The following is a 23,823-nucleotide window of genomic DNA, read 5'->3' as shown; positions in this document are numbered from 1 at the left end:
CACCAAGACATCCGAGAACGACAAGGTCAGTGAACGTGAAATAAAAGGTGAAGGAGGGGGGGGGGGGGAGAGAAGTGTGGGGGGGTGGGGGGGTGCATCACCACCGCCATCAAACTGAGACAGGCACGCCTGTGGCGACAGATGACTGCCAACACCTCCACCAAGACATCCGAGAGCGAAAAGGCAAGTCAACTTATGACTTATTGTTGAAGGGAAAGGAAGGGGGGGGGGGGGGGGGGGGTGGCTATTGTCATCGAACCATTGACAATCACCAGTATTATTGCCGTCAAGCTGCAACACTGAACAGACATGACAGTTGAGATAGACCACTGCCAACACCTCCACCAAGACATCCGATGACAATAAGGTGGGTCAACTTGTGACACTGTTAAAAGGAACGGGAGGGGGGAGGGGGGGGGGAGGTGTGATTTTTAACCATTGACAACCACATGTATTATTGCCGTCAAGCTGAGACAGGCACGACTGGGGAGACTGACAACTGCCAACACCTCTACTAGACCTCTGGCGACGACAAGGTCAGTGAACGCGAAAGAAGAAGGGGGGGTTGGTCGGAGGAGGGAGAAGTTGTGGTGAGAGCGGAAGAGGGGGCGCCACACCACCATCAATGCCGTCAAGCTGAGACAGGCATAACATTTTAAGAAAACTTATTATACACACAAATCCTTTCATTTTCTGTGTGCAGGAAAACAAGAACAAGCTGTCCTCCAAAGAAGTGGCCCTGACCAAGATGCTGGTGGCCACCTCCATCCTGTTCATCATCTGCCTGGTCCCCATCCTGATGGTGCAGATCGCCACCTTCCTGGTCAAGGACCTCAACTACGACGGCCGCTACCACAACCTGACCTCCGTGCTGTGGCAGTGCATCAACACCTTCCGCTGCCTCAACTCTTCTCTCAACTTCTTCATCTACTTCCACATGGGGTCCAAGTTCCGTGACACCCTCAGGGAGATCTTTCGCAGATGTCGCAGAAGCAAGGAGTGACAATCGTAATACTGGTGTGGACTCCCCCGAAAGCGGCGTATTGTTGCCTGTAAAAACGGTCATATTCGCGTATATAAAACGTGGGAGTTTCAGCCCATAAACGATGATGAAGAAGAACTGTTGTGGCCGTCATGATTCCTCAGCTGAGTTGTCGTACTCTCTCTCCCTCCAACCACTTCCCCCCTCTCTCTCTCTCGATTTGATCTCTCTCTCTAAATTTCCTGTTAACACGGTTACTTGCCCTTATATAACTCATTGTGCAATATTTGACGTCAAATATCAGACCATTTAAGGGAGTTATATATATCCCTTGACAAGCAACAGGATGCAGATCTTAGACATTCTGTGTGTGTACCTCGCAGCCCTTTTCTACCAGTGTTTGATCATTTTTGGCTCACGTAAGTGTAGCCTATGCGATCGTAACTTTGTCTGTCTGTGCGTGCGTTTGTGCGTGCGTGTGTGCGTGTGTGTGTATGTCTGTGGTAGAAACTTTAACATTTCCGAGTCTATGTGTGAGTGGTTATCCAAGACTATGGATAAAGCTCGCAAAAGATTACGTCACGGTCAAAAGTGTTTGACGTCAATTAATGCATCATGACGGCATGCCTCCCTGTAGTCTTTCTCTCTCGCGTGGTGTGTGTGGTCTCGGTCATTGTTATTTTGAGCGGGCCGAGACTATTTGGCAGTCGTGTCCCTGTAAGTAGGCTACATGCAGACACAGACAGATCTAGATCTAGTGTCTCTCTTTCTTGCACAGTCGTCACCTAAGCTTACTGTGTGTGTGGGTGTGTATGTGTGACGGAGTGATTGAGTTTGTGTTACTGTTTGTCTATTTCTTACGTGAGCCTTGAAGGCTTCGCCTCTTGTTATATGTGATGTACCATGTATCTTCTTTACAAGTTTTTCGTTTAAGTTAGCAGTAATTTAGGTTTATAAAAGTGTTGTTGCAGGTAACTTCACAACTGTTTAACTTTCTCAGGTATATCTTTCCATTGTTCTAACTTTGGAAGATGTTTGTGCAATACATGTATTAACTAATAACTGTACACATCATATTATGTTTAAAAAAGAGTGGGAATGCACTGGTGTATGGATGTTCTGTTTCCCATTCAATAATAACCTAGCTCAACCAAATATCACTGGTGATAACAGTTAAAATGCAATTAACAGCCATGAATCAATTGCTAGTGCAACACAGAAATTCTCCAAGAAACCAATACTTCTGTTGCTTCAATGAGCTATGCTGGTCACAGACCTGGGAACCCCTGTTTTGCACTTTGAGTATTCTCAAACAAACTTGGTGTATTTTCAGAAAAATGAGCGTACTCCACACAGCGTTTGAACATCCATGATTAAAACATGCCTCATGCGCGTCCATCACACCGTTAATTAAGTTTACCTATACATTTAAAACAAATGCTTTTTTCAATATTTACTGACAAAAACTGCAATCATGTGACAGAATACTGGATCGGCTTCGGGATGGGCGTGTGAAGAAAAGTTGTCTAGAAATTTTTCTCGTCGTATTTTTTTCCCACTGACCGTACTGATCGTATTCTCGACAATCATGCGTACAAAATACGGCGAAATCGTATGGGTTCCCAGGTCTGTGGTCAATACAGATAACGTATCAGATTGTGTGCTTAACATTCAGAGGTAATAATAGCAGGTGTCTTTAATGAGCTAGCTATTGATCAATACAATACAGGTGGTCTAATTGTGTGCTTAACACAATGTCAATGATTTTGTGCTTAGTTAAAATAATTGTGAGAAAGAGTAGGTGTCTTTTTTTTTTTAACATAATCCAGGGTCCCCACTGGTTTTTAGAAACAAAATTCCATGACTTTTCCATGACTTTCCATGAGCCTCAATAACATTTTCCATGACTAGATCCACAGCTCGCCATTTCCGAACACGCACACTTTTTACATCTTGTCACTGCCAGTTTTGACACTGGCTTGCTTTGCACTGAATTTGAGTCAGTTTCTACGCAGTGTCTCTTCGACAAGCAAGTCAAGCATTTGCTACGCAGTCAGATTATCGGTAATGTTTGCTGGTCCTGTCATTTCACTAAACTGGACCAGCCACTGTTTGTATCCATCTGCACTTTCGTAAATTCCGTTTTGTAACCGTCACTGTGACTTGACGAACTGTCATTTTTTTCACCGTGATACACAGTTCATCTTCCTCGGTAATTCGTTCCAATTCCGCATACTTTTTGTTGTCAAGAAACAACTCGAAAGAAAGTTTCAAACTCATCATCCTCCATCTTGCTTGTCGAAGCGCTAAAGTACTTTATCGATGCAAAAACAAAAGCAGAAAACTTCGACGAAACCGACTCAAATGCAGCGCAGACGACACGACAAGATAACGGAAGGAAGTGAGCCTCGCTTTGGCTCAAGTGCCGTTAAAAATACCGTTATTCTCGTATGCAATTATACGAACCAGATATTGGTCATACGAACAAGCCTTGTGTTGGCGACGCAAATCGCTGCTGGCTGGCAAAGGGGGGGGGGGGGGCAACGAAAATCGCCGCTGGCGTGCTAAAGGTTAATTTTTCTTTCTTTCTTATTTTTGTTAAATTCCATGACTTTCCATGACTTGAATTGAAATTCCATGACTTTCCAGGCCTGGAAAATTAAAAATCAAATTCCATGACTTTCCAGGTTTTCCATGACCTGTACGAACCCTGATAATCTAATGCCAATCTTCCAACAGTTAACTCTTAGTTATGACCTTGGCCTTCGGTCAAAAAAGCTAACTTTGTGGACAAAAGAACACAACATGTTTTATTAAAATAAAATTATCTTTACTGGTACAAAACGTCAGGCAGATTTAAGTGTGACACACCAGCCAGACAGACAATCCTATGCAGTATCACTGTTAACCAAGCCCCCGCCACCAAGCCATCCCTCCATCCCCGCCCCCATCTCCTTCAGAATAGTTGTTTCTGAAACGAGGCTAACTTACAACAGGCACTGTTTATTTGTCAGTGAGTGTAAATGAAATGGTAAGCAGCAACACGTGGGTCTGGGAGTAAATAAGTCTTGAGTAAGAATCACGAAGTGCAGTCTTGTTTTAATTTATTATTGCTTGTACCAATAATCAATTCACTAATAACCACTTGTTTTACCTTCATTTAATGGTACAACCTTTCTTATTTTTCCTTGTGCATTGCGGCATTTCTTTCCAGCTCATATGGATATAATGTGTGTAAAAAAAGAGTGGACATAATGTGTTAATACTTCGATTTTCATGTGTGTGCGTGTGTGTGTTTTGGTATGTGTGCATGAGAGAGAGCGAGTGTGTGTGTGTGTCAATGTGTGTGCGTGCGTGCCTGCATGCCTGTGTGTGTGGAACTGGAAGTACATGCGAGTGATAACTTACCTGTATCGGGTAGTGAGACTGTGTCGTATCCACAGTATCCTGACAGTAGTGAGGATCTAAGTATATCAGCTTGTCATCTGCAATGAACACACAAACACACACATGTTGAAACTTGATTAATTTGAACATTTCTTCAGTTGCATGGGCTGATCATGCTCTTTTACACCATCAGAACGTAAACAGTGCACCCATGTTCCAAGCTGAAAACCCATGCATCTAGTTATGAGCCAGGGACGAACATAATGCACTAAAAGGAAGCAAAGATAGACTGACACACGTACATGTGTGCACACACTCACACACACACTAAATGTTGAAGAAACAGTCACTTATACATGCATACATACATACATTCATACATACATTTATACATACATACATACATACGTACATGCATACATACATACATGTATACATATATACATGCATACATACATGTATACATATATACATACATACATGTATACATATATAGACATACATACACAAAAATATCATTGGCGTAACACTAAGCTATTCATAGATAATACACCACAAGCAGCTCGAACAGACAAAACAAAACAAAACAAAAAACATGTATATTTCCTTATCTTGCCAGCCCACAAAGAAGAGAGAGTGCTTTGGTCTATAGCTTAACACTGACCTATTCATAAATAATTCACCACAAGCAGCACAAACAGAAAAAACAAAAACAAAAAAACTATCTTTCCTGACCTTGCCAGCCCACAAAGTAGAGAGAGTGCTTAGGTCTTCCGCCGATGATGCCCAGACAGAAATCGTTGGCTAGCATGGACCGCACACAGGGGATGTAAATCTCGTTCAGCGTCTCTCCGCCCAGTCGCATGGGTACCAGGATGAGTACAGAGCGAACTTTTCCTTCTGTTGCGCTGTCAGACCTACTGGCCCTCTGGTGTTGGTGGTGGTGGGGTGGATGTTGTTGATGGGGGTGTGCTGACGATGCCGTTGCGTGCAGGCCGTCACTTTCGACCGAGCCTGTACTGATCTGCGAGTTTGTTCGCGAGTGACTGGTCATGATTTTTTTCAGGTCTTCCAGGTAGACTGAAAGCAAACAAGGAAAGAGCTTTGAAGATTGTGTGTCTTCAGATTCACACACACACACACATGACAAAAACATGTCTTTAGAAACATACAGTACATGTGATTTAGGGCGTGACCTTCAATCTTTCTAAAACACACACATATCTTTCTTTCTTTCTTTCTTTATTTGGTGTTTAACGTCGTTTTCAACCGTTCAAGGTTATATCGCGACGGGGAAAGGGGGGGGGATGGGATAGAGCCACTTGTTAATTGTTTCTTGTTCACAAAAGCACTAATCAAAAAATTGCTCCAGGGACACACACATATGGGCTTACACAGTGTGACACCTAAATTCACACATGTCAACAGGGAGACATTTTTTATCGTTGTTGCATTCTAATACAGTGGTACCTGTGATGAAAGGACACCCTTGGAACCAGACAAAAGAGTCCCTACATTGCAGGTGGCCTGTCATGACAGGTATATTTTGTTAGAAGTAAAAGATAAAGCAGGGTTCGACATTAGCGGGGGTGGGGGGCGGAACGCCCCAGAGTTTTGTGTTCCGCCCCAAACATTGCCGAAGCTTGGGGCCCACTCCGCCCCAGGATAAATTCCAACAATGACAAACCGAAAATTCTAATGCCAGAGCCAATCACTAAAAATCGCCAGTCAAAGTCGTCACTGAAATTTGTGACGCAGTCAAGAAAAAAAAACCATTGAAATCGTCGAAGGACAATGCCGCAAGGGAAATAACTCCCAGATTGCGCTCTTTAGCGTGAGAGATAAGTATCGCCTTCAAATGCCAAACGCAAAATGTGGCGACACATCCCTGGTGTAAAAAGACATGGAAATGAAGATGAAGAACAGGGTGGAGAGAAACAAAAAAAGGAGACCGATGCAGCCAAAAGCGCGAAGCGCTGTCGTAATTTCAATGTCAAATGGTTGAAAGAATTTCCCTGGCTTCAGTACGATGAAGAAAAACAGACAATGCATTGCCGCACGTGAATACTGAGAGTGGGCCCCAGATTTTTGTTTTCCGCCCCAGCAATTTCCATCTCTGGGGCCAGTGTGGCCCCAGGCCAAATAAGTTAGTGTCGACCCCTGTAAAGGTACGTCAGAAGGTGTCCTTTCAAGGGAGGTGTCCTCTCATCGGAGGGGCCACACATCGCAAGTACCACTGTACCACCATTACTGATAAAATTGCAAAAACTTCCTTCGTTTGAAAAGCTTACATTTTCCATGAAGTTGATTTCTGACAATCAAGTACATTCTCAAAAAAGCAAAACCATCAAGCCCAACAAACAAAAACTATGATAGCCTGAATACTCACGTGTGCAGTCTTGTGCCACATATACACAGATATCACTCAGAATAGGCAGTGAAGCATGGGCCTTGTCCATTGCATCTCTGGAGAGGAAAAATATTACACAGTTAATTAAAGTAACTGAAAAACATAACTCTTAAAGCTAATTATGCACAGACTGAATTGAAATGCATTCCCACGTGATACAAACTGAATCCACAATATATTAATAAACTAATAAATAATAAAACAACTCGATCCAAATGAACATTTGAGAGCAGTGGAAGAAATGAAATTGGTAAAGGGAGACCATTTGTCAAGAGAAGGGTAGCATTGCACTGTGAACTGCCTCCCCTAGTTAGTAATAGTTCTGTGCATGAGAAAGTTTGCCTAACTGGGTGGGAACCAACCGCTGAGTCAGATTGGCTGAAATTGAAATTTGTTTAAAATTCTACCTATGAGACCCTGTGTTCGGGTCCTATCTAGTTGATCCTCGAGGTCATTCAGGGGCAAATAAAACTAAATGGCTGAGCGTAAGTCTAAATTCCTCATTATTAGTCAAATTCATTTCATGTAAAATATAAAATTACATGAATGTCTGTGTGATCTGGAGTGAACAAGAGTACTATAACTACCATACTTTGAGCAACGATAAACACAGACAGGCATAAACTAATGAAGGAACCGGTCAGCGGTCTTCAACAGCACTCATGCACACAACATCTAAAATCGTCTTTTTTTCCCTCAAGCTCATGTTACCTAATAAAGCACACAACCCCAGATATTCATCCACCAAAACAAAAGCCAGGATTCTGTCTAATTCAAAGTAGTAAGCTCTAATACTAATTAATAAACTTGTACTTTCAATATGTAACATTCCATTACCAACAGACAGTCAGAAAACGTACCCAAAACATCTTTTAACTCATTCGCTGTGTATCGGAATTGGAATTCCGACACCTGTGTTTAGCGTTGCACGCATGTCTGTAGTTTAGTTCCGACGGATATCACGAATTTGTAACGGTGTAAACGGCCCTGCTGACCAAGGGAAACAACCCCCGCAATAAACTTCTATCTGTCTACAGTGGAACCATTCACTGTAAACAGTTCCTTCCCTTCAATTGTTGGGATTAATTTGATTTTGTTGACGATGTGCGACCCACGTGTTTTGACTTTTCCAAGATGGCGGATCGTTCTGCTGACAAGACGTAGTAACTTGAAAAGAGTGCTAGAACTTGTTATTCAGTACGGTTCTGATCTTGACCTTAGTGATGATGATAGTGGAGATGATATTTTAGATTCTGGTGACGAGTTTGTGCCAATGGACGATAATTTGGGTGATGATTCGGGCAATGAAAGTGTCGATCATGACATTGTGTATGATGAACCCATGACGTAGAAAGTTGTTTGTTTTTTGCTTCAAAGAGGTAGTTTGACTGGATGTGAAGACAACAAAAGGTATGTTCTTTCAAATGTTTCATATATTTTCAAAAAGAGCAAGTTTCAAATTTTGCAAAAATGTAAGGTAGGTAAGGTTATTTTGTGTTGTTGATTTTTTTTTATTTTTTTAAATGGGTCAAAATCGTGCGATTTGAGGGAACACAGGGACAATTTAACAATTTAGACGCGCCTCGATTATGCTTGACACTCACCAGTTCAAGTCTATTTAACAGTAATTTTTGTTTCTGATTCACCAGCAACACTCTTGCCATTTGAAACAGTGCATATCAGCTTGATTTTGTGAGAAAAAGTACTGCAACAGTGAGTTACTGGTGTTTCATTCAAGAACAAAAAAGTTTGGGTTTTTTTGCTTCAAATAGGATATTTTGCCTGGATATGAAGACAACAAAAGATATGTACTTTCAAATGTTTCTTATATTTTCTAAAAGAGTAAGTTCCAAACTTTGCAAAAACATAAAGGTATGTAAGGTTATCTTGTGTTGTTGATTTTTTATATTTTTTTCAAAATGGCTCTAAATCGCGCGCTGGCAGGGAACACAGGGGAAATTTAGACGCGCCTTGAATGAGTTAAAGAAAGAACATGTTATCATGGCCCTTGCTAGCAGTGAGTCAGTCAAGGAACAACATTTAAAACTAATTCAGTGATAAAGACATGTTTTAGTCAAAAGATTTGTTTGTTCTTTTTTCTCCTCAAATAATTACAGTGAAAACTCCCTTTTAAGACCAAAAAAAAAGGAGGGAGTCTTAAAATTTACACAGGCTATGAACAAAAAATCTGAGAAAACAGAAAAGGGAGGGAGTCTTCAATCGGGGGGGGGGGGGGAAGGACTTAAACAGGGGTTCCACTTTATTAATTATAAACTGGTAGGCATTGAAGTTGATCCATACCTGAAGATGTGGGCGACAGAGGCAGGTCCATACCAGTCACCAGGCATTTTGCCCACAGAGGTGCCCAGTTCTACGAGGCGATGTAACGAGAACGGCATCTTGTCCGACGGGTGGTCCCCGAACCAGCGGATAATTTCACGGTAGAACGCCAGGTCCTCTGGTTTCTGCTCACTGTACACTTTCCAGTCTGAAACAGAAATGAAAAAGAAAATGTGTTCACTTGGGTCAGAGAAATTCAGGCTAACTAAGGGGGTTGGTGGGGGACTGTTAGAGGGAAAGGGGGTTAACTCAATGCTGGGAGATCTGTAGGAATAGCTTGGGATGGCAGACAAGAATTTTAGTGGAAGTGAGAGTAGCGGAATCAAAAAAAGGAGAAGTCTAATGAAAAGGGCACAGGAGTTTAATACCAATGTGTCTGTGAACGCATGTGCATAAGGATTGAAAGGCAAAACGGTATGTGGGTAATCTTAAACTTCATTGTTATAAATTCCAAGCTCACTCTCCATTGATTATTACAGTCAAACCCCCATTTTAAAACCTACAAAAATCTGAGAAAATCAGACCTTAAAAAGGACAGAATCTTAAAATGGAAAAAAAAGTCTACAGAGGTTATGAACTGAATATCTGAAAAAGAAAGGATTTAAAAGGGGGGAAGTCTTAAATTGGAGGGGGTGGGGGGGGGGGGGGGGGGGGGTGGGTGTGTGTCTGAAAAGGGGAATTCCACTGTATCATATTTAATACCCCACAGAAGTCATTTTATCAATTCAATTCAATGCAAAGATTTACTTAAAGTGGCACTTATTGATTGGGATAAGCTCAAAAAGTGTGCACAATTTTACATTTTAGTGTTTAAAATCTAAACAACGAAGTGACTGTGGTAAGATGAACAAAGTTAAAAAACAAAGGATTACTGTACTCACCGATACAAGAACGACACAAGAAAATTCGTATCGTCTTGTGTCGTTCTTGCATCGGTGAGTACAGTAATCCTTTGTTTTTTAATTTGAGTGTTTGGTCAAAAAAATACAATGTACCTGCTTTCTGCCACTCTTTTAGGCTACCGTATCCTGTTATTTTCATACTCAAACCCGCCAATGTTTTCCTTGTAAATAAGATTCTAGTGTAATACAGTACATCTGATGTAAATAAAACACACCTTGTGAGTTTGGTCTGTAACAGGAATGGCAATTCAAATTACTTTTTCTGCTTTATAGAGCAAGTTATGCTTAGATCACCTCAGCGGGCGGGGATGTAGCTCAGTCGGTAGCGCGCTGGATTTGTATCCAGTTGGCCGCTGTCAGCATGAGTTCGTCCCCACGTTCGGCGAGAGATTTATTTCCCAGAGTCAACTTTGTGTGCAGACTCTCCTCGGTGTCCGAACACCCACGTGTGTATACGCAAGCACAAGACCAAGTGCGCACGAAAAAGATCCTGTAATCCATGTCAGAGTTCGGTGGGTTATAGAAACACGAAAATACCCAGCATGCTTCCTCCGAAAGCGGCGTATGGCTGCCTAAATGGCGGGGTAAAAACGGTCATACATGTAAAAGCCGTGGGAGTTTGACCCCATGAACAAACAAACAAACAAACAAGATCACCTCAGGAGAACTTCCCTGAAAACGATCAAGTTAATGATTACTGAAAAAAAAGAAAAAGTTTGAAAGATGGGCATGCTTTCTTACACATCAGCTTCGTTGAATACCTGGCTTAAACCCTTTGCCTCCCCTATCGAATAATGCTGCATCCTATGCAATTCGCATGACATGGGAAGCAACTGCGTCAAATTCAAACTTCAGCAAATCTTAGCAAAGAAACAAAAGCAAATTTGTTGGAACTGTAAATGCTCTAACTTCACAGGAAATTGATGGAAACACAAATAAAAATGCACCATACTGCATTGTAGGAATATGAAATCAAAAATAATAATAATAATAATAATAAATGAGCATTTATATAGCGCAACATCATAACTTTACAATTATGCTCTTTGCGCTTGACACATTTAAAATTAAAACACAGTTATACAAGCATTTACATCTACATTCATAGTCAGCAACGCTTAATTAAAAGCATACACCATCAAACATACATTACAAAAGATTCTTCCACTAACTAAGTAATAAAAACATGAATAAAATAGGTAGTGAAAACAAGGAAATACCAGCTGAATACCCTTAATCAAACAGAACATGTTATCAACAATACTGAAAACAGCCCTAGATGTTTATATATATATATACATTATCACATTATCACTAAAACAACAAATACACTACATGTAGCCTACTGATGGACTGAGAAAACAAAATCAGGGGTTGTATTTCTTGAAGAGGTGCGTTTTAAGTGCTCGTTTGAATGCTTGGGGTGACTGAGAGTGGCGGATGTGAAAGGGGAGAGAATTCCATTGTGTGGGTGCGCAGAAAGTAAAAGTGCGTTGTCCGTATGTTTTGGTTTTGGTGTGTGGAATGGTGAGGATGCGACAGTCAGAAGGTTACGGTAGCATGATACCTAGCGGGCATTTCTGTGCATTCCAGGATCTACATATATGGGGTTCTCGAACAGGAGCAGACGATATTGGGCGCCCTGGGAAAAGAAGTTGTTAAAGGATAAAAGTGCAATGGCCAAGTCTCACCTCGACCGAGAAAATGTTCGACCAGACCCTGCGCCATCATCATCTGTCCGCTGCGCATCATGCACCCCCAGCCGCAGTCTGTCGTCATCTTTGCACTGCCGATAGGGGAAAACTCTCGGCGGTATGTGAACCAGAGGCGACTGGTGAAATCTTTCTGGAACTCGTCCAGCGCTGACACTTTGTACTGTGTTTGCTGTGGTGGCACTGGTTCCAGGGCTTGATCGTCTCCTTCTGTAGAATACAGGAATCCAACACTTTTATTCTGGGCAACAAATAGTGGCCCCACCTTACTTAGGATCTGGAAGCAAATCTAAAAAAAGAGTTCTAAAATGGAGGGATTCTTAACTTAGAGTTAGATGTTGGTTCATTTAGTTAGACATTGTCCAAAAAATTTGAGAAATTCACATTGTGCCTGTAACCTTACACAATCGTGTAAACCTATGATATGAGTATGAGTATAAAAATTAAAGTTCCATACATTACATGTACTCCGTCACAAATACAGAGACATGGTTTAGTCAGATACATTTTATACATGTTTAAAGTCTTCGAATCCTGGCCGAGACGGGTCAACTTTATGTGCAAACTCAGAGACAGTAATCCATGTGGCACATAAAAGACCTCGGTCATTCTGCCATAGGTGCAGGTGGCTGATTACACCTAAACACGCACACACCTGGGTAGCGTGACTCTGTTGCTGCTAGCTTTCCACTGGGAGGTAACGACCTGAATTTCCCTGTGATGGGACAATAAAGTTATGTAAATGAAAATCAAAATCCAACAATGATAGCTAATTTGAATGTTTATTATTGACAAACGTTTATTATTACTAGTAAATGGATACTTTTGTTTTGTCAATAATAAATGTGCCAGTTACCTACCTTGGTTGTTTTTTTATTCTGAATTTTGGAATGTTGGCAATCTATCTGTTTTATGATTTATCATTATGCAAATTATGAGAAGAGAAAAAAAGGAAATAAAAAAAATTAACTCACCTTCTGCTCTCCTATGGTAGCATCGTCCCAACAAAAAGATGGGACTGTCGTACTTGAATGAAGTCTTGGTCTTGAGAGTCCAACCTGTGTGAATGTGATTAAATAAAACCAAATAAACACAGTTAACACATGTCAATTGTCATCAAAAGAAAAACAGGACAAAAAAACAAGTACACAGAACAAACTACATATATTGATCATAAAGATACATGTTCACATATATATTCTTTGATAAGTCATAAACATATACAATCAAGAACCTATACTCATTGCAGATATTGGAAACTAAATATTTTCAGGAAAGAATGACAGTTATAGTTATACTTATAGTGATACAGTGTTATTGATTTGTCTTTTAAAATTTCAGAGGCCGAATTATACTAGAGCATATTACATTATATTTTATAAAAACGAAATATTGATTATAGATATAAACGTACCTAACCTTGTTACTGGTGTGTTTTCTTTTTATTTAAATAGAGCACATTACTTCTGTTTTTATCAGTCAATTGGGTCGATAAGGTTACAAAACCCCTAAGCGTTGACATAAACCAGAACTACAACAATCTTTGAAACCCTTGAGAGCTTAATAAGTTGAGTGCTGCACTTACTATATATATATATGGACAAGACACTCTTCAACTTCAAGAGGCCTTTATTGTACCCAGAACTGAATCTTGTCAATGATTGTATTGAAGTTCTCTTACCGTATTTGACATTATTCCACATGGATTTCATCTTTGTTTTAATTTTTTCTCCTTCCCGCTCAAAGATCTGGTCAATAGGAGCATTATTTCCAACAGCATAATTGTTCTGGTGTGCAAACTGGCCGGAATAATATGGAACGCCCCTATCGTGAGCCCCGTCGTTTTCATGGTGAAAATTGAACAGCTGGTGAGGTGGCTGAGTCCTGTTGGTTCCAGATGATACTGGACGACCGGGTGATCCTCTGTGGACTGGTGAGGACTGATAATGCGGCCGCAGGTGATGGACAAACTGGACATGGTGAGGCCCATGTGCTCCTGGACCTGTTTGAGGAATTCTTTGGGACGGTGAAGGATCCCTCATGTTGTGTCTGGGAGAATGTACAGGGCTTGACTCAGAGTCAGAAGACGTTGACGAAACTGATCTTCGATGAGACGATAAGGAAGTATGAGGGTGTTCTCGGCCATGTACATTACCGGATATTGTTTGGATTGTGTCAGTTCGGCTTTCGGATGCTGGCTGTTTTGATGCAGGCGGCACCGATCGAAGAAACGTAGACTTCTCCTTCATCACGTCCGAGGGTGTCGGTTTTCGAGCCGTAATGGGGTGACTGTACCTCGATCTTCCACTCCCGTTTGCACTCCCACTCCCAGCAGTAAACTCTCGATGTTTTGCCTCTATTTCTGTTTGCCTCTCAATCGAAGCCGAAGCGTCCAGCTTTTCCGACCAAGAATCCAACGATAAAACATCGTCCGAGCAAGATCCACTTTTATCACTTGACACATAGTTGTAGTGCCCTACTGTGTTGGCAGCAGCCATCGTTTTGAATCGAATGGCATAACCATCATGTGCAAAAACTACTTCTGATGTCACACGCCGACCAACCAAAACAAAAGTCAGCCATCTTTTAAAATCGTCAATGTCACATGATCGAATTGTTAATGAAAAATGAGTAACGGTTATTTAACGAGCCCCAAGACGAAACGAAGAAAACTGATTAAACTAAGGTCATGTTTCACTTCAAAATCCGTTTTTGAAGCTGCTCTCCAAATAAACTGAAGCAAAAAGATCGGAACAACTTGAGAGCGGACATCAAGTGACAATAGCATGCCGGTCAAGCATCACTCACTGACTCATCTATAACTAAGTGTCCGTTTAACTCGGCAGTGTAAGACCGTGAGTAGGTAATTCAACTTGAATGTGAAACAAATTCGACAGAGAATGACTGGGCACGCAAACAAAAAAACTGGAAAAGTTAGGCGTATGTGAACAGTCAAGCCTCAAGGTGAAGGCATTGCAACCTGAAGATAACCAAACTGCATAATGAGTTCTCCCTTCCAGGGGAATTCCGATCGCCGCTTTACCCTTCTTGCGAGGGTGGAGGGACAATGACAATGACAATGACAATTCTTTATTTTACGAGGGTAAAAGATTATTTGTATCTGGCTCGAGGGAGGAGAGGGGAGGGAGGGGAGGGGAGAAAGGGACTGTCCCAGTTTTGTTGCTACCACAGTGCAGTCTGGGGCGGCATACACGATTTGATAGTCTAAACAGTGCATGCGAAATATAACATACACGGGAAATGACGAGGTTAGGTCGGGCGGGCACGGTCTCATTTACCGTGTTTATATATCCAATTCAAACAGCCAACAGTTTTTGCAAGCACAGACTATAGCTATGACTGACCCGCGGCTCGATCCCCCTCTTCTCAGTTCTACTCAGTTTTCATCTCAACGCTTGTTGTTGTCACGGTTGTTGTTGTTGTTGTTGTTGTTGTACATGCGATGATGGCTTTTTTCAGTAATCGTTCCCCTTTAATTTACATCATCATCATCATGATCATCATCATCATCATCATCATCATGATCTTCATCTTCATCATCATCATCATCATCATCATCGTCATCATCCGATCTCCTCTTCATTTACTCCTTCAGACGGTCACATTCTGGAACACACATATACCCCTCAAAAACACACAAACACATGCACACACACACTGACACACACACACACACACACACGGGCACACACCGTGCACACACCGTCACTGGCAGGCATGCATACACACACACACACACCGTGATGGCGGCGCGGCGCACACACACACTGAACGCACGCACGACATACGCACGCACACACACACACACACACACTGACACACACACACACACACACACACACACACACCACTGCATAACACACAAACAAACACACACGCACACAAGCACACATGCATACACGCACCGTGGCAAACAAACACACACTGACACACTGTGACACGAACACACAAACACAAACACACGTACGCACGTATACATACACGCACGTACACTGACACACACACACACACACACACACATACAAACTCACACATACACACACACACACACACTGTGACTTGGGCTCGTGGGAAGCCGCAGACAGTGCAGCCAGGTGAACGTGACCGGTGTAACACGAACTTTTTACTCCACGAAAAATTTACTCCGGAGTAAAAATTTCGTACGAAATTCTTACTCCGAGTGAATTTTTCGTACGAGAAAAGAACTCCCCAAGGCACGAAAAAATTACTCCCTCCACGAAATTTTTACTCCCCTTTTTGTTTACTTCCAGTAAAAATCTCGTACGCGAAAATGGGATGCGGGCGAAGGAATAATGCCAATATGTGATCTCGCGCAAACGAATGTCGCGCTACCCTCCCTCCACCACTTCCACCACCAAGACTAACAGGACAAGGGAGTATAAATTTCGTACACCTGGCATGGGAAGTTAAATTGCTCGTGTTGGGGTGAAGTAATTTATTGTTTTTTTATTCGTCAGGGGAGTAACATTTGTGTACGAAATGTTAACTCGGAACTCACCTGTCGTGGGGAGTATTTTTCTCGTGTAATGGGAGAGTGCTTTTTTCGTAAAGGGAGTAACATTTTCGTACGAAATGTTTACTCCGGAGTAAAAATCTCGTGGGAGTAATTTTCTCGTGTTACACCGGCAGTTGAGGCAGCGCGCAATTAGCAACCTTGGGGGTTCCACTGACTATGTTCAGTGACAGGAAATTCCGCAGGAATGTGGCGGGGAGTTTTACGGGGGAGCATCTTTTATCTTATGACTTCGTTTAATTCTTTATCTGTGTGTGTTTACGCTTACACAAGCAAAAGTTTTAGGATTGAATTGAACAAAGAGAAAGTTCTAAAGCATATGTGTGCTTTGTGTCATGAGTCTCTGAGCTTTAAAACAGCGAGAAATTAGCATATCATTGTCTTCAGATTAACATGATGTCTTCAGTTAGGCTATTAACAGGCGTACATGCAACTTTGCGAGAATATTGTTGAATTGTATTCTGATATAGTGCAAAGATCACGTTGTGCACTTTCAGAGTACTAGTAAGAGGGACTAATTTTCTAGGCTTCCAATGTAGCAAGACCTTGTACTGTGCTGCCTTTGCAGAGATGCAGGAGTACGTTTAACATTTCTTTTTGCCGCACGGGCGAGTGAGTAACTTTTTGTCCCCAGAATTTTCCTCTGACTAGCCCAACATTTTTGTTGTTGTTGATATTTTACCATTAGAAATGTACTTTTTACATTTAGTCAAGTTTTGACTAAATGTTTTAACGTAGAGGGGGGAATCGAGACGAGGGTCGTGGTGTATGTGCGTGTGTCTGTCTGTGTGTGTGTGTGTGTAGAGCGATTCAGACTAAACTACTGGACCGATCTTTATGAAATTTGACATGAGAGTTCCTGGGTATGAAATCCCCGAACTTTTTTTTTCATTTTTTTGATAAATGTCTTTTATGACGTCATATCCGGCTTTTCGTGAAAGTTGAGGCGGCACTGTCACGCCCTCATTTTTCAACCAAATTGGTTGAAATTTTGGTCAAGTAATCTTCGACGAAGCCCGGACTTCGGTATTGCATTTCAGCTTGGTGGCTTAAAAATTAATTAATGACTTTGGTCATTAAAAATCCGAAAATTGTAAAAAAAATTAAAAATTTATAAAACGATCCAAATTTACGTTTATCTTATTTTCCATCATTTGCTGATTCCAAAAACATATAAATATGTTATATTCGGATTAAAAACAAGCTCTAAAAATTAAATATATAAAAATTATTATCAAAATTAAATTTTCCAAATCAATTTAAAAACACTTTCATCTTATTCCTTGTCGGTTCCTGATTCCAAAAACATATAGATATGATATGTTTGGATTAAAAACACGCTCAGAAAGTTAAAACGAAGAGAGGTACAGAAAAGCGTGCTATCCTTCCCAGCGCAACTACTACCCCACTCTTCTTGTCAATTTCACTGCCTATGCCGTGAGCGGTGGACTGACGATGCTACGAGTATACGGTCTTGCTGCGTTGCATTGCGTTCAGTTTCATTCTGTGAGTTCGACAGCTACTTGACTAAATGTTGTATTTTCGCCTTACGCGACTTGTTGTTTGTGTAGTAACAATTAAATGTCAGAGTTTCTGGTTCCCCGACCAAGCGATTTTTTCCTCGTGACCCTACAACATTTTTACATTTAGTCAAATTTTAACAAATAAATGAGTCAATTGATGTCAGTTCTAAAACAATGACAACAGTTCAAGTTGTAGTTGTACAAATCACAAGTCCAGGTATAGTGCCCAGAAACACTTGTGCTTTCTTTGCAGCAAGCTGAACTTTAATTTTTACCGCTTTGTTCAGTTTGGCGGGGGGAGGGGGGAGGAAAGTTCTGTTGGCATGGGAGACTACCCTCATCTGACAATCCCAAAAGGACATCTATGAAGGGAAACACTTTGTTACGAAACTCGGAATTTTGAAATGTAGGGAATTAAAACGAGGGAAGTTTGAAAAGGCCTGAAGGGAGGTAGTGCTCTGTACCAACCGGGCTGTGGATCGGGTAAAAGATACATGAACGAGAAGATCTCATTTTAAAGAAGATAAAAGTGGTCAAACTTTCGCTTCGCGATCGGTTCAACACAGGGCTTTGCCGGGTAGATAAAAAGCCATATGCAGTTGGGTCGGGTATATAGCCAAAAATATATACTATGTACACAAATACACTCCCCGCAGAAACCCTGCATTGCACTCAACTCAGTCACGTTCATACACTATAGTCATGTAACCAGTGAATCGCAGTGTTCAGAAACGCGCGCAGTGAAAGTGACTTTTCGACTTCTTTACCAAAAATGCCAAATTCATGCATTAATTTGTACATCAAAAGTCGGCAGGCAGAATTGCACAGTGCTCAGTAGATATAATTAGAGCGTTTCAAATCGTTCATGGAACACACAGGACGGTAACCTCTAACTAACCGCAAAAGCAGATGGGGCAATAGCGTATATAAACAGTATCACATACAAATGATTTATTCTTGTCACCATAGACACAAGGTCACAAGCGTTCTTGGCGCTTTTTGCTAAAACCTGAAAGTTCTCGAACACGTTTTGGCTACGATTTGAAGCTCTCTAATACCACCCTGGTCCATCGACCCACCTGCGATCTTTGTCAATGATATACCGCCCGAGTAGCAACTTGTTCCACCCGTTTAAGCGGCGTCCACCCCGTTGTGCGTCACCCAGCCAACGTCACGTGCAGTCGACTACCCCGGTTATCACAACAGTTATGGATCCCCTTTCGCTCAGATTGAGCTTGCCAGACAGGGAAGCATCTCTTGGGAATTGTCTGTATACTGACACAATGTTGGTGTTGTTTGCTGGGAGTAGTTTTCTGTGATGTTTGCGAAGAGAAGGTCAGTGTGGGAATCTCGAGTTGATGTTTTGGGATTGTTTTTGTTTTTGTTTTGTCTTTGTTTTGGGGATGGCTTGACTTTTCATTGTTATGGTATTCTTCTGGAGAGTGAAGTATTCTCTTGTGAAAGAATCTTTTTATGAGGCACAGACATGAGAATGTAAGTAAGGCTTTTAAGATGTTTTTTTGAATTCCTATATTTATCTTCATTTGATCTGCAGTCTATCTACTTACACAGCTTTAGTATTTATTTGACAGATGTTGCAGAGTACCTGAAGTGTCCAGGTTGAACTGCTATTTCTGAGGGCCCCAAAGGGTTTAAATTCGTGATCGTGATTGGCGTTTTTTGACCTTTCTGTGACCGTGATTGCCGAAATTTCCATTTCTGTGATCGTGATGGGACTTTGTCCGTGATCCGTGATGACAAAAAAATCAAGTCTCGTGATCGTGATCGTCATTTGTTTTCGTGATCGTGATGGGCATTATTGCAAAGCATTTTATTTTCAACGTACATTTTTCACAGCTGTATCACTCTATGATCCTCTATTCGCCAAGGAGCCAATCCCAATTGAAGGGAAGCAACAACACATTCAGAAATATGATTTTGACAGCGATTGCTTCCCTTTAAGAAAACCAATCACACAAAAAAGAGATCCAATCAGAAGGCAAATTGCAAAAGTCTGCCAAACTTCATCCAATGGAAGGGCTTCGTGCAAAAGTTTTGAGTGCATTCAGTCAAATTCGAATTCGAAGATCAAAAAAGGCGTGCAGCGGTACTGTCATCAAACTTCTGTTATATTTTGTGGATTCAAGCCAGACCAAAGCAGGCGGCGAGAATGCCTTCCTTGGTGGAAAGGTCAGGCTACGGGTCGGTCTTTCCGAAGACGAAATATCAAGGTATGTTGATCTATGTTGCTCTATGACTGTTCTGAATGTAGGCAAAAATCTTGAAATTTGTTCAAGATCTTTGAGTTTGAGTGAGATCATTGACATTGTCGACATTGCCACGTCCGGCTGTCACTCGCTCAGTGTGACCTCGACTGGCTCGAGATCGAGTCTGCGTGTAGCCAAAACCGAAACTATAAATGTGTTTTTCATCCCAGCAACGTGGACACGCTTGGCATAGATTCTAATTGTCGCTTCTTTGCATTAAGCTTGGATTTATTTTAGCGCCTGTAAACTTTAATATCAACAATGTGTTAAATTCAGAAACAATGGCGGGGAGACGTGCCAGTTTGGGTCACTTGATCCTCATGTCAAAGACGATCAAAGTCATGTTCGTTGGGGATTTTGTCAGGCATGCTACTTTTCCGGTAATTGCCGGAAATCCGATAAAGCCGTTTTCAAAATCCAGTAAAGTCAAATTTATTCCGGTGAAGTTGAAACATTTCCGCAAAAACGATCCGTGTGAATATCGCGCAACGCGACCGGGCGCCGGTCTCAATGAAGCCAGCGCACAGTAGTGTTGTTTTCACCAGTTTGGAGGTGTGTTGAATGGTGGTGGGGGGAGGATAAAATGGGATTTTTAACAAGATCACAACACTATTACAGCCTTGAAAATGATGCCCAGAATGCACCAGATAGCACAGATTTTAACCGTTTTTTGAAAAAAAATCCGGGGGGGCATGCCCCCGGACCCCCCTAGTTGGCTCGCCTGCTTCGCAGGCTCAGGCTTGTGACTTCGAGTTCGAGTTCGAGAGAGAAAACAATGAAAACAACATTCTTGTTACTGATTACAAATCATATTTATTTCTATGTGTGTATGAAAGAGAATTAAAAAAATAAATAAATAAAAAAGTGCAACAGTTCTCACTTTGTGTAGTTGAATAAACAATAGATCCTGAGGAGCGTGTGGTTGTGTTTACTTTGACACGTGATTTCTGTACATGCAACTTTTACCGTGACCGTTTGTTTATTTGTTGCTTAACGTCCAGCCGACTACGCAGAGCCATATCAGGACGAGGAAGGGGGGGATGAAGGGGGCCACTTGTCAAGCGATTCCTGTTTACAAATGCACTAACCCATTACTTGTGTCCCAGCAGGCTTTAGTAAAACTAAATTAATACCTACTGGAAGATTACCAGTTTCCAGTATGTTAAAATAGGCTTAACCTATCTACTGCTGGACTTACATCAGAACACTAACAGATTAAACTATACATGAATCGCGAGACAAGCGGCAAGAGAAGAGATTTTTGGAAAAAATACAGGTGAATGAGCAAGAAGGCAGAAAAAAGAAAAGAATTCATGAAGAAAAAGAGAGCATGACAGGAAAGAGGAACCAAAAATCTACCTAACAGCAAACTAGAAAGCTCCTGCGGTTCCAAAAACAGGAGGGGCTTTTAATTTCATAACCGCAGTGCCCCACTGCGGGAACCGTGACCGTGATTTGCCACTGGTGTTCGTGATCGTGAAAACAAAAATCAAGGTAACTGTGATCGTGAAAGCTAAAATTTCCCTTCCCGTGATCGTGATGATACCCCCCCTTTGGGGCCCTCATTTCTACTGAAGTTTTGGTTGAAATGTCCCCAAAAGATCTTCCTTTCGTCTGCTGTCCATTAGCTTCTGGCATTGTCACAAACTTCATTTTTTGTTGGGATTTATATTTACAGATGTTTTTTTTTTATGTTTTTTTTATTTCAGGTTTAAAACATTTGTATAAGCACGTGCACGTCATTGTTTCGGCATGCACGAGGGCATGTCAACTTAATCAAAACATGAAGACAAATTCCTGTTGAACGTTGGAAAAGAAAATAGTATGTATTCTGAAAAAGCTTAGTCCTACTTCAATATGAGGTTTATATCGCCCGTATTCCGTGGGTACAGTTCTAAGCGCAGGGATTTTTTTTATTTTTTATTTTTTATTTTTTTATATATTTTCTTATGCAATTTATATCGCGCACATATTCAAGGCGCAGGGATTTATTTATGCCGTGTGAGATGGATTTTTTTTACACAATACATCACGCATTCACATCGGCCAGCAGATCGCAGCCATTTCGGCGCATATCCTACTTTTCACGGCCTATTATTCCAAGTCGCACGGGTATTTTGGTGGACATTTTTATCTATGCCTATACCGGCAATTTTTCCAGGAAAGACCCTTTTGTCAATCGTGGGATCTTTAACGTGCACACCCCAATGTAGTGTACACGAAGGGACCTCGGTTTTTCGTCTCATCCGAAAGACTAGCACTTGAACCTACCACCTAGGTTAGGAAAGGGGGGAGAAAATTGCTAACGCCCTGACCCAGGGTCGAACTCGCAACCTCTCGCTTCCGGGCGCAAGTGCGTTACCACTCGGCCACTTGTGCATGTGTTGATGATATGGAGTTTCTTTGCAGTTGTTTTGTGGATGGGTCTCCATTTTTGAAACACAAAGACAACGGACTTGGAATTCGTGTTGGTGTTTTTACACTCGCTGAGAAATCTGTGCAGTAACAGTTGTGAAAAAACATTACATCCGAACATGGCTGTTGGATACCTTTCTCCACTCAACAGAAAACTTCATTAAAAAGCAAGAAAACGTTTTCATGTGCGACGAAAGCATGTTGCTAATGCCTTAGGTAAGTCTTTGTGGGTTTGTTATCTACATGTACTCTCTCTGTCTGTGTCTGTCTGTCTGTCTGTCTGCCTGTCTGTCTGTCTGTCTGTCTGTCTGCCTGTCTCACTTTCTCTGTCTCTCTCTCTCTCTCTCTGTCTGTCTGTCTGTCTCTCTCTCTCTCTCTCTCTCTCCCTCTCTCTCTCTCTCTCTCTCTCTCTCTCTCTCTCTCTCTCTCTCTCTCTCTCTCTCTCTCTCTCTCTGATTTGTTCCTTCGTTCAACTGTGTATTGTTGTTTTTTGTTTGTTATGGAACATACGACTCAAGAGTGTGTTTTTTCTCTCCAAAGAACAAAATGAAATAAAAGTAACAGTAATAAGTCTCAAGGAAAAAAAAAAGAAAATTGGGACGATTGCCTCAGTCAGAGTGCGTGCAGCATTTCATTGAAGTTTATGGTTCATTATTGTTGCAGCCAGCTTCGCGATCGAAAGTGAAGTATGTCATCAATTATTTTCCGCACACTTGATTCATTGTTGTGGCATGCACCGAGCAAAAACTGCAGAAAACCCCGTGCCGTTATGCTGTTATGCAGTATGAATGCAAATCTTTTGAGGAAAAAACCCTCGTGGGTACACGAGCACGGAGATTTGTATGACAACAGGTTTGATTTGTGTGTGCGTACGTGCGTGCGTGCATGATATGCATTCGTGTGTGTTTGCCCCAAGTTATGACAATGATTTAACGGGGTTCTCTGCGAGTTTGTAGCTTACAGTCTGATATTCTGCCTTCCTGTAAACTCAAAAGCAGACACGACTAAACCAAATCTGCTTTTCAGATACATGTATGATCTTTATTGTGTTACTATCAGTCGTGCCACAACTATGGTTTGCAATCAGAATTAGAAGGTGTGCTTGAAAAAGAGTGTATGTGTGTGTGTGTGTGTGTGTGTGTGTGTGTGTGTGTGTGTGTGTCAGTGTGTGTGTGTGTGTGTGTGTGTGTGTGTGTGTGTGTGTGTGTGTGTGTGTGTGTGTGTGTGTGCGCGCGCATGGATGTCCGTATGCGTGTGTGCACGCTCTTGTTTCCAAGTTGTGATTTAATTTCAGCGCAGGAAAAGCAATCTTTGACTATTCTCCTGAAAA

At 41.6% G+C, this 23,823-nt stretch overlaps 1 protein-coding gene across 1 annotated transcript in view; it reads right to left on the bottom strand.

The window, feature by feature from the left end:
- The window catches only part of LOC138967046 (cysteine protease ATG4D-like), a 36,515-nt gene extending 22,189 nt beyond the window's left edge, over positions 1–14,326 (bottom strand). Inside the window, exons 1-7 of the mRNA XM_070339504.1 lie at positions 13,415–14,326; positions 12,708–12,791; positions 11,713–11,943; positions 9,081–9,267; positions 6,759–6,835; positions 5,105–5,449; positions 4,391–4,467 (exon numbers count right to left, since the gene is read on the bottom strand). Coding sequence (XP_070195605.1) covers positions 4,391–4,467; positions 5,105–5,449; positions 6,759–6,835; positions 9,081–9,267; positions 11,713–11,943; positions 12,708–12,791; positions 13,415–14,231 — 1,818 coding nt within the window. The 5' untranslated portion in view covers positions 14,232–14,326. The remainder of the gene's footprint in view (positions 1–4,390; positions 4,468–5,104; positions 5,450–6,758; positions 6,836–9,080; positions 9,268–11,712; positions 11,944–12,707; positions 12,792–13,414) is intronic.
- Positions 14,327–23,823: the final 9,497 nt, after the last annotated feature.

The sequence above is a fragment of the Littorina saxatilis genome, linkage group LG5 (assembly GCF_037325665.1).
Source record: "Littorina saxatilis isolate snail1 linkage group LG5, US_GU_Lsax_2.0, whole genome shotgun sequence".
In the NCBI taxonomy this organism is placed as follows: domain Eukaryota; kingdom Metazoa; phylum Mollusca; class Gastropoda; order Littorinimorpha; family Littorinidae; genus Littorina; species Littorina saxatilis.
The sequence above is the reverse complement of the archived record's forward strand: the minus strand, read 5'-3'. Positions and strand labels throughout refer to the sequence as shown.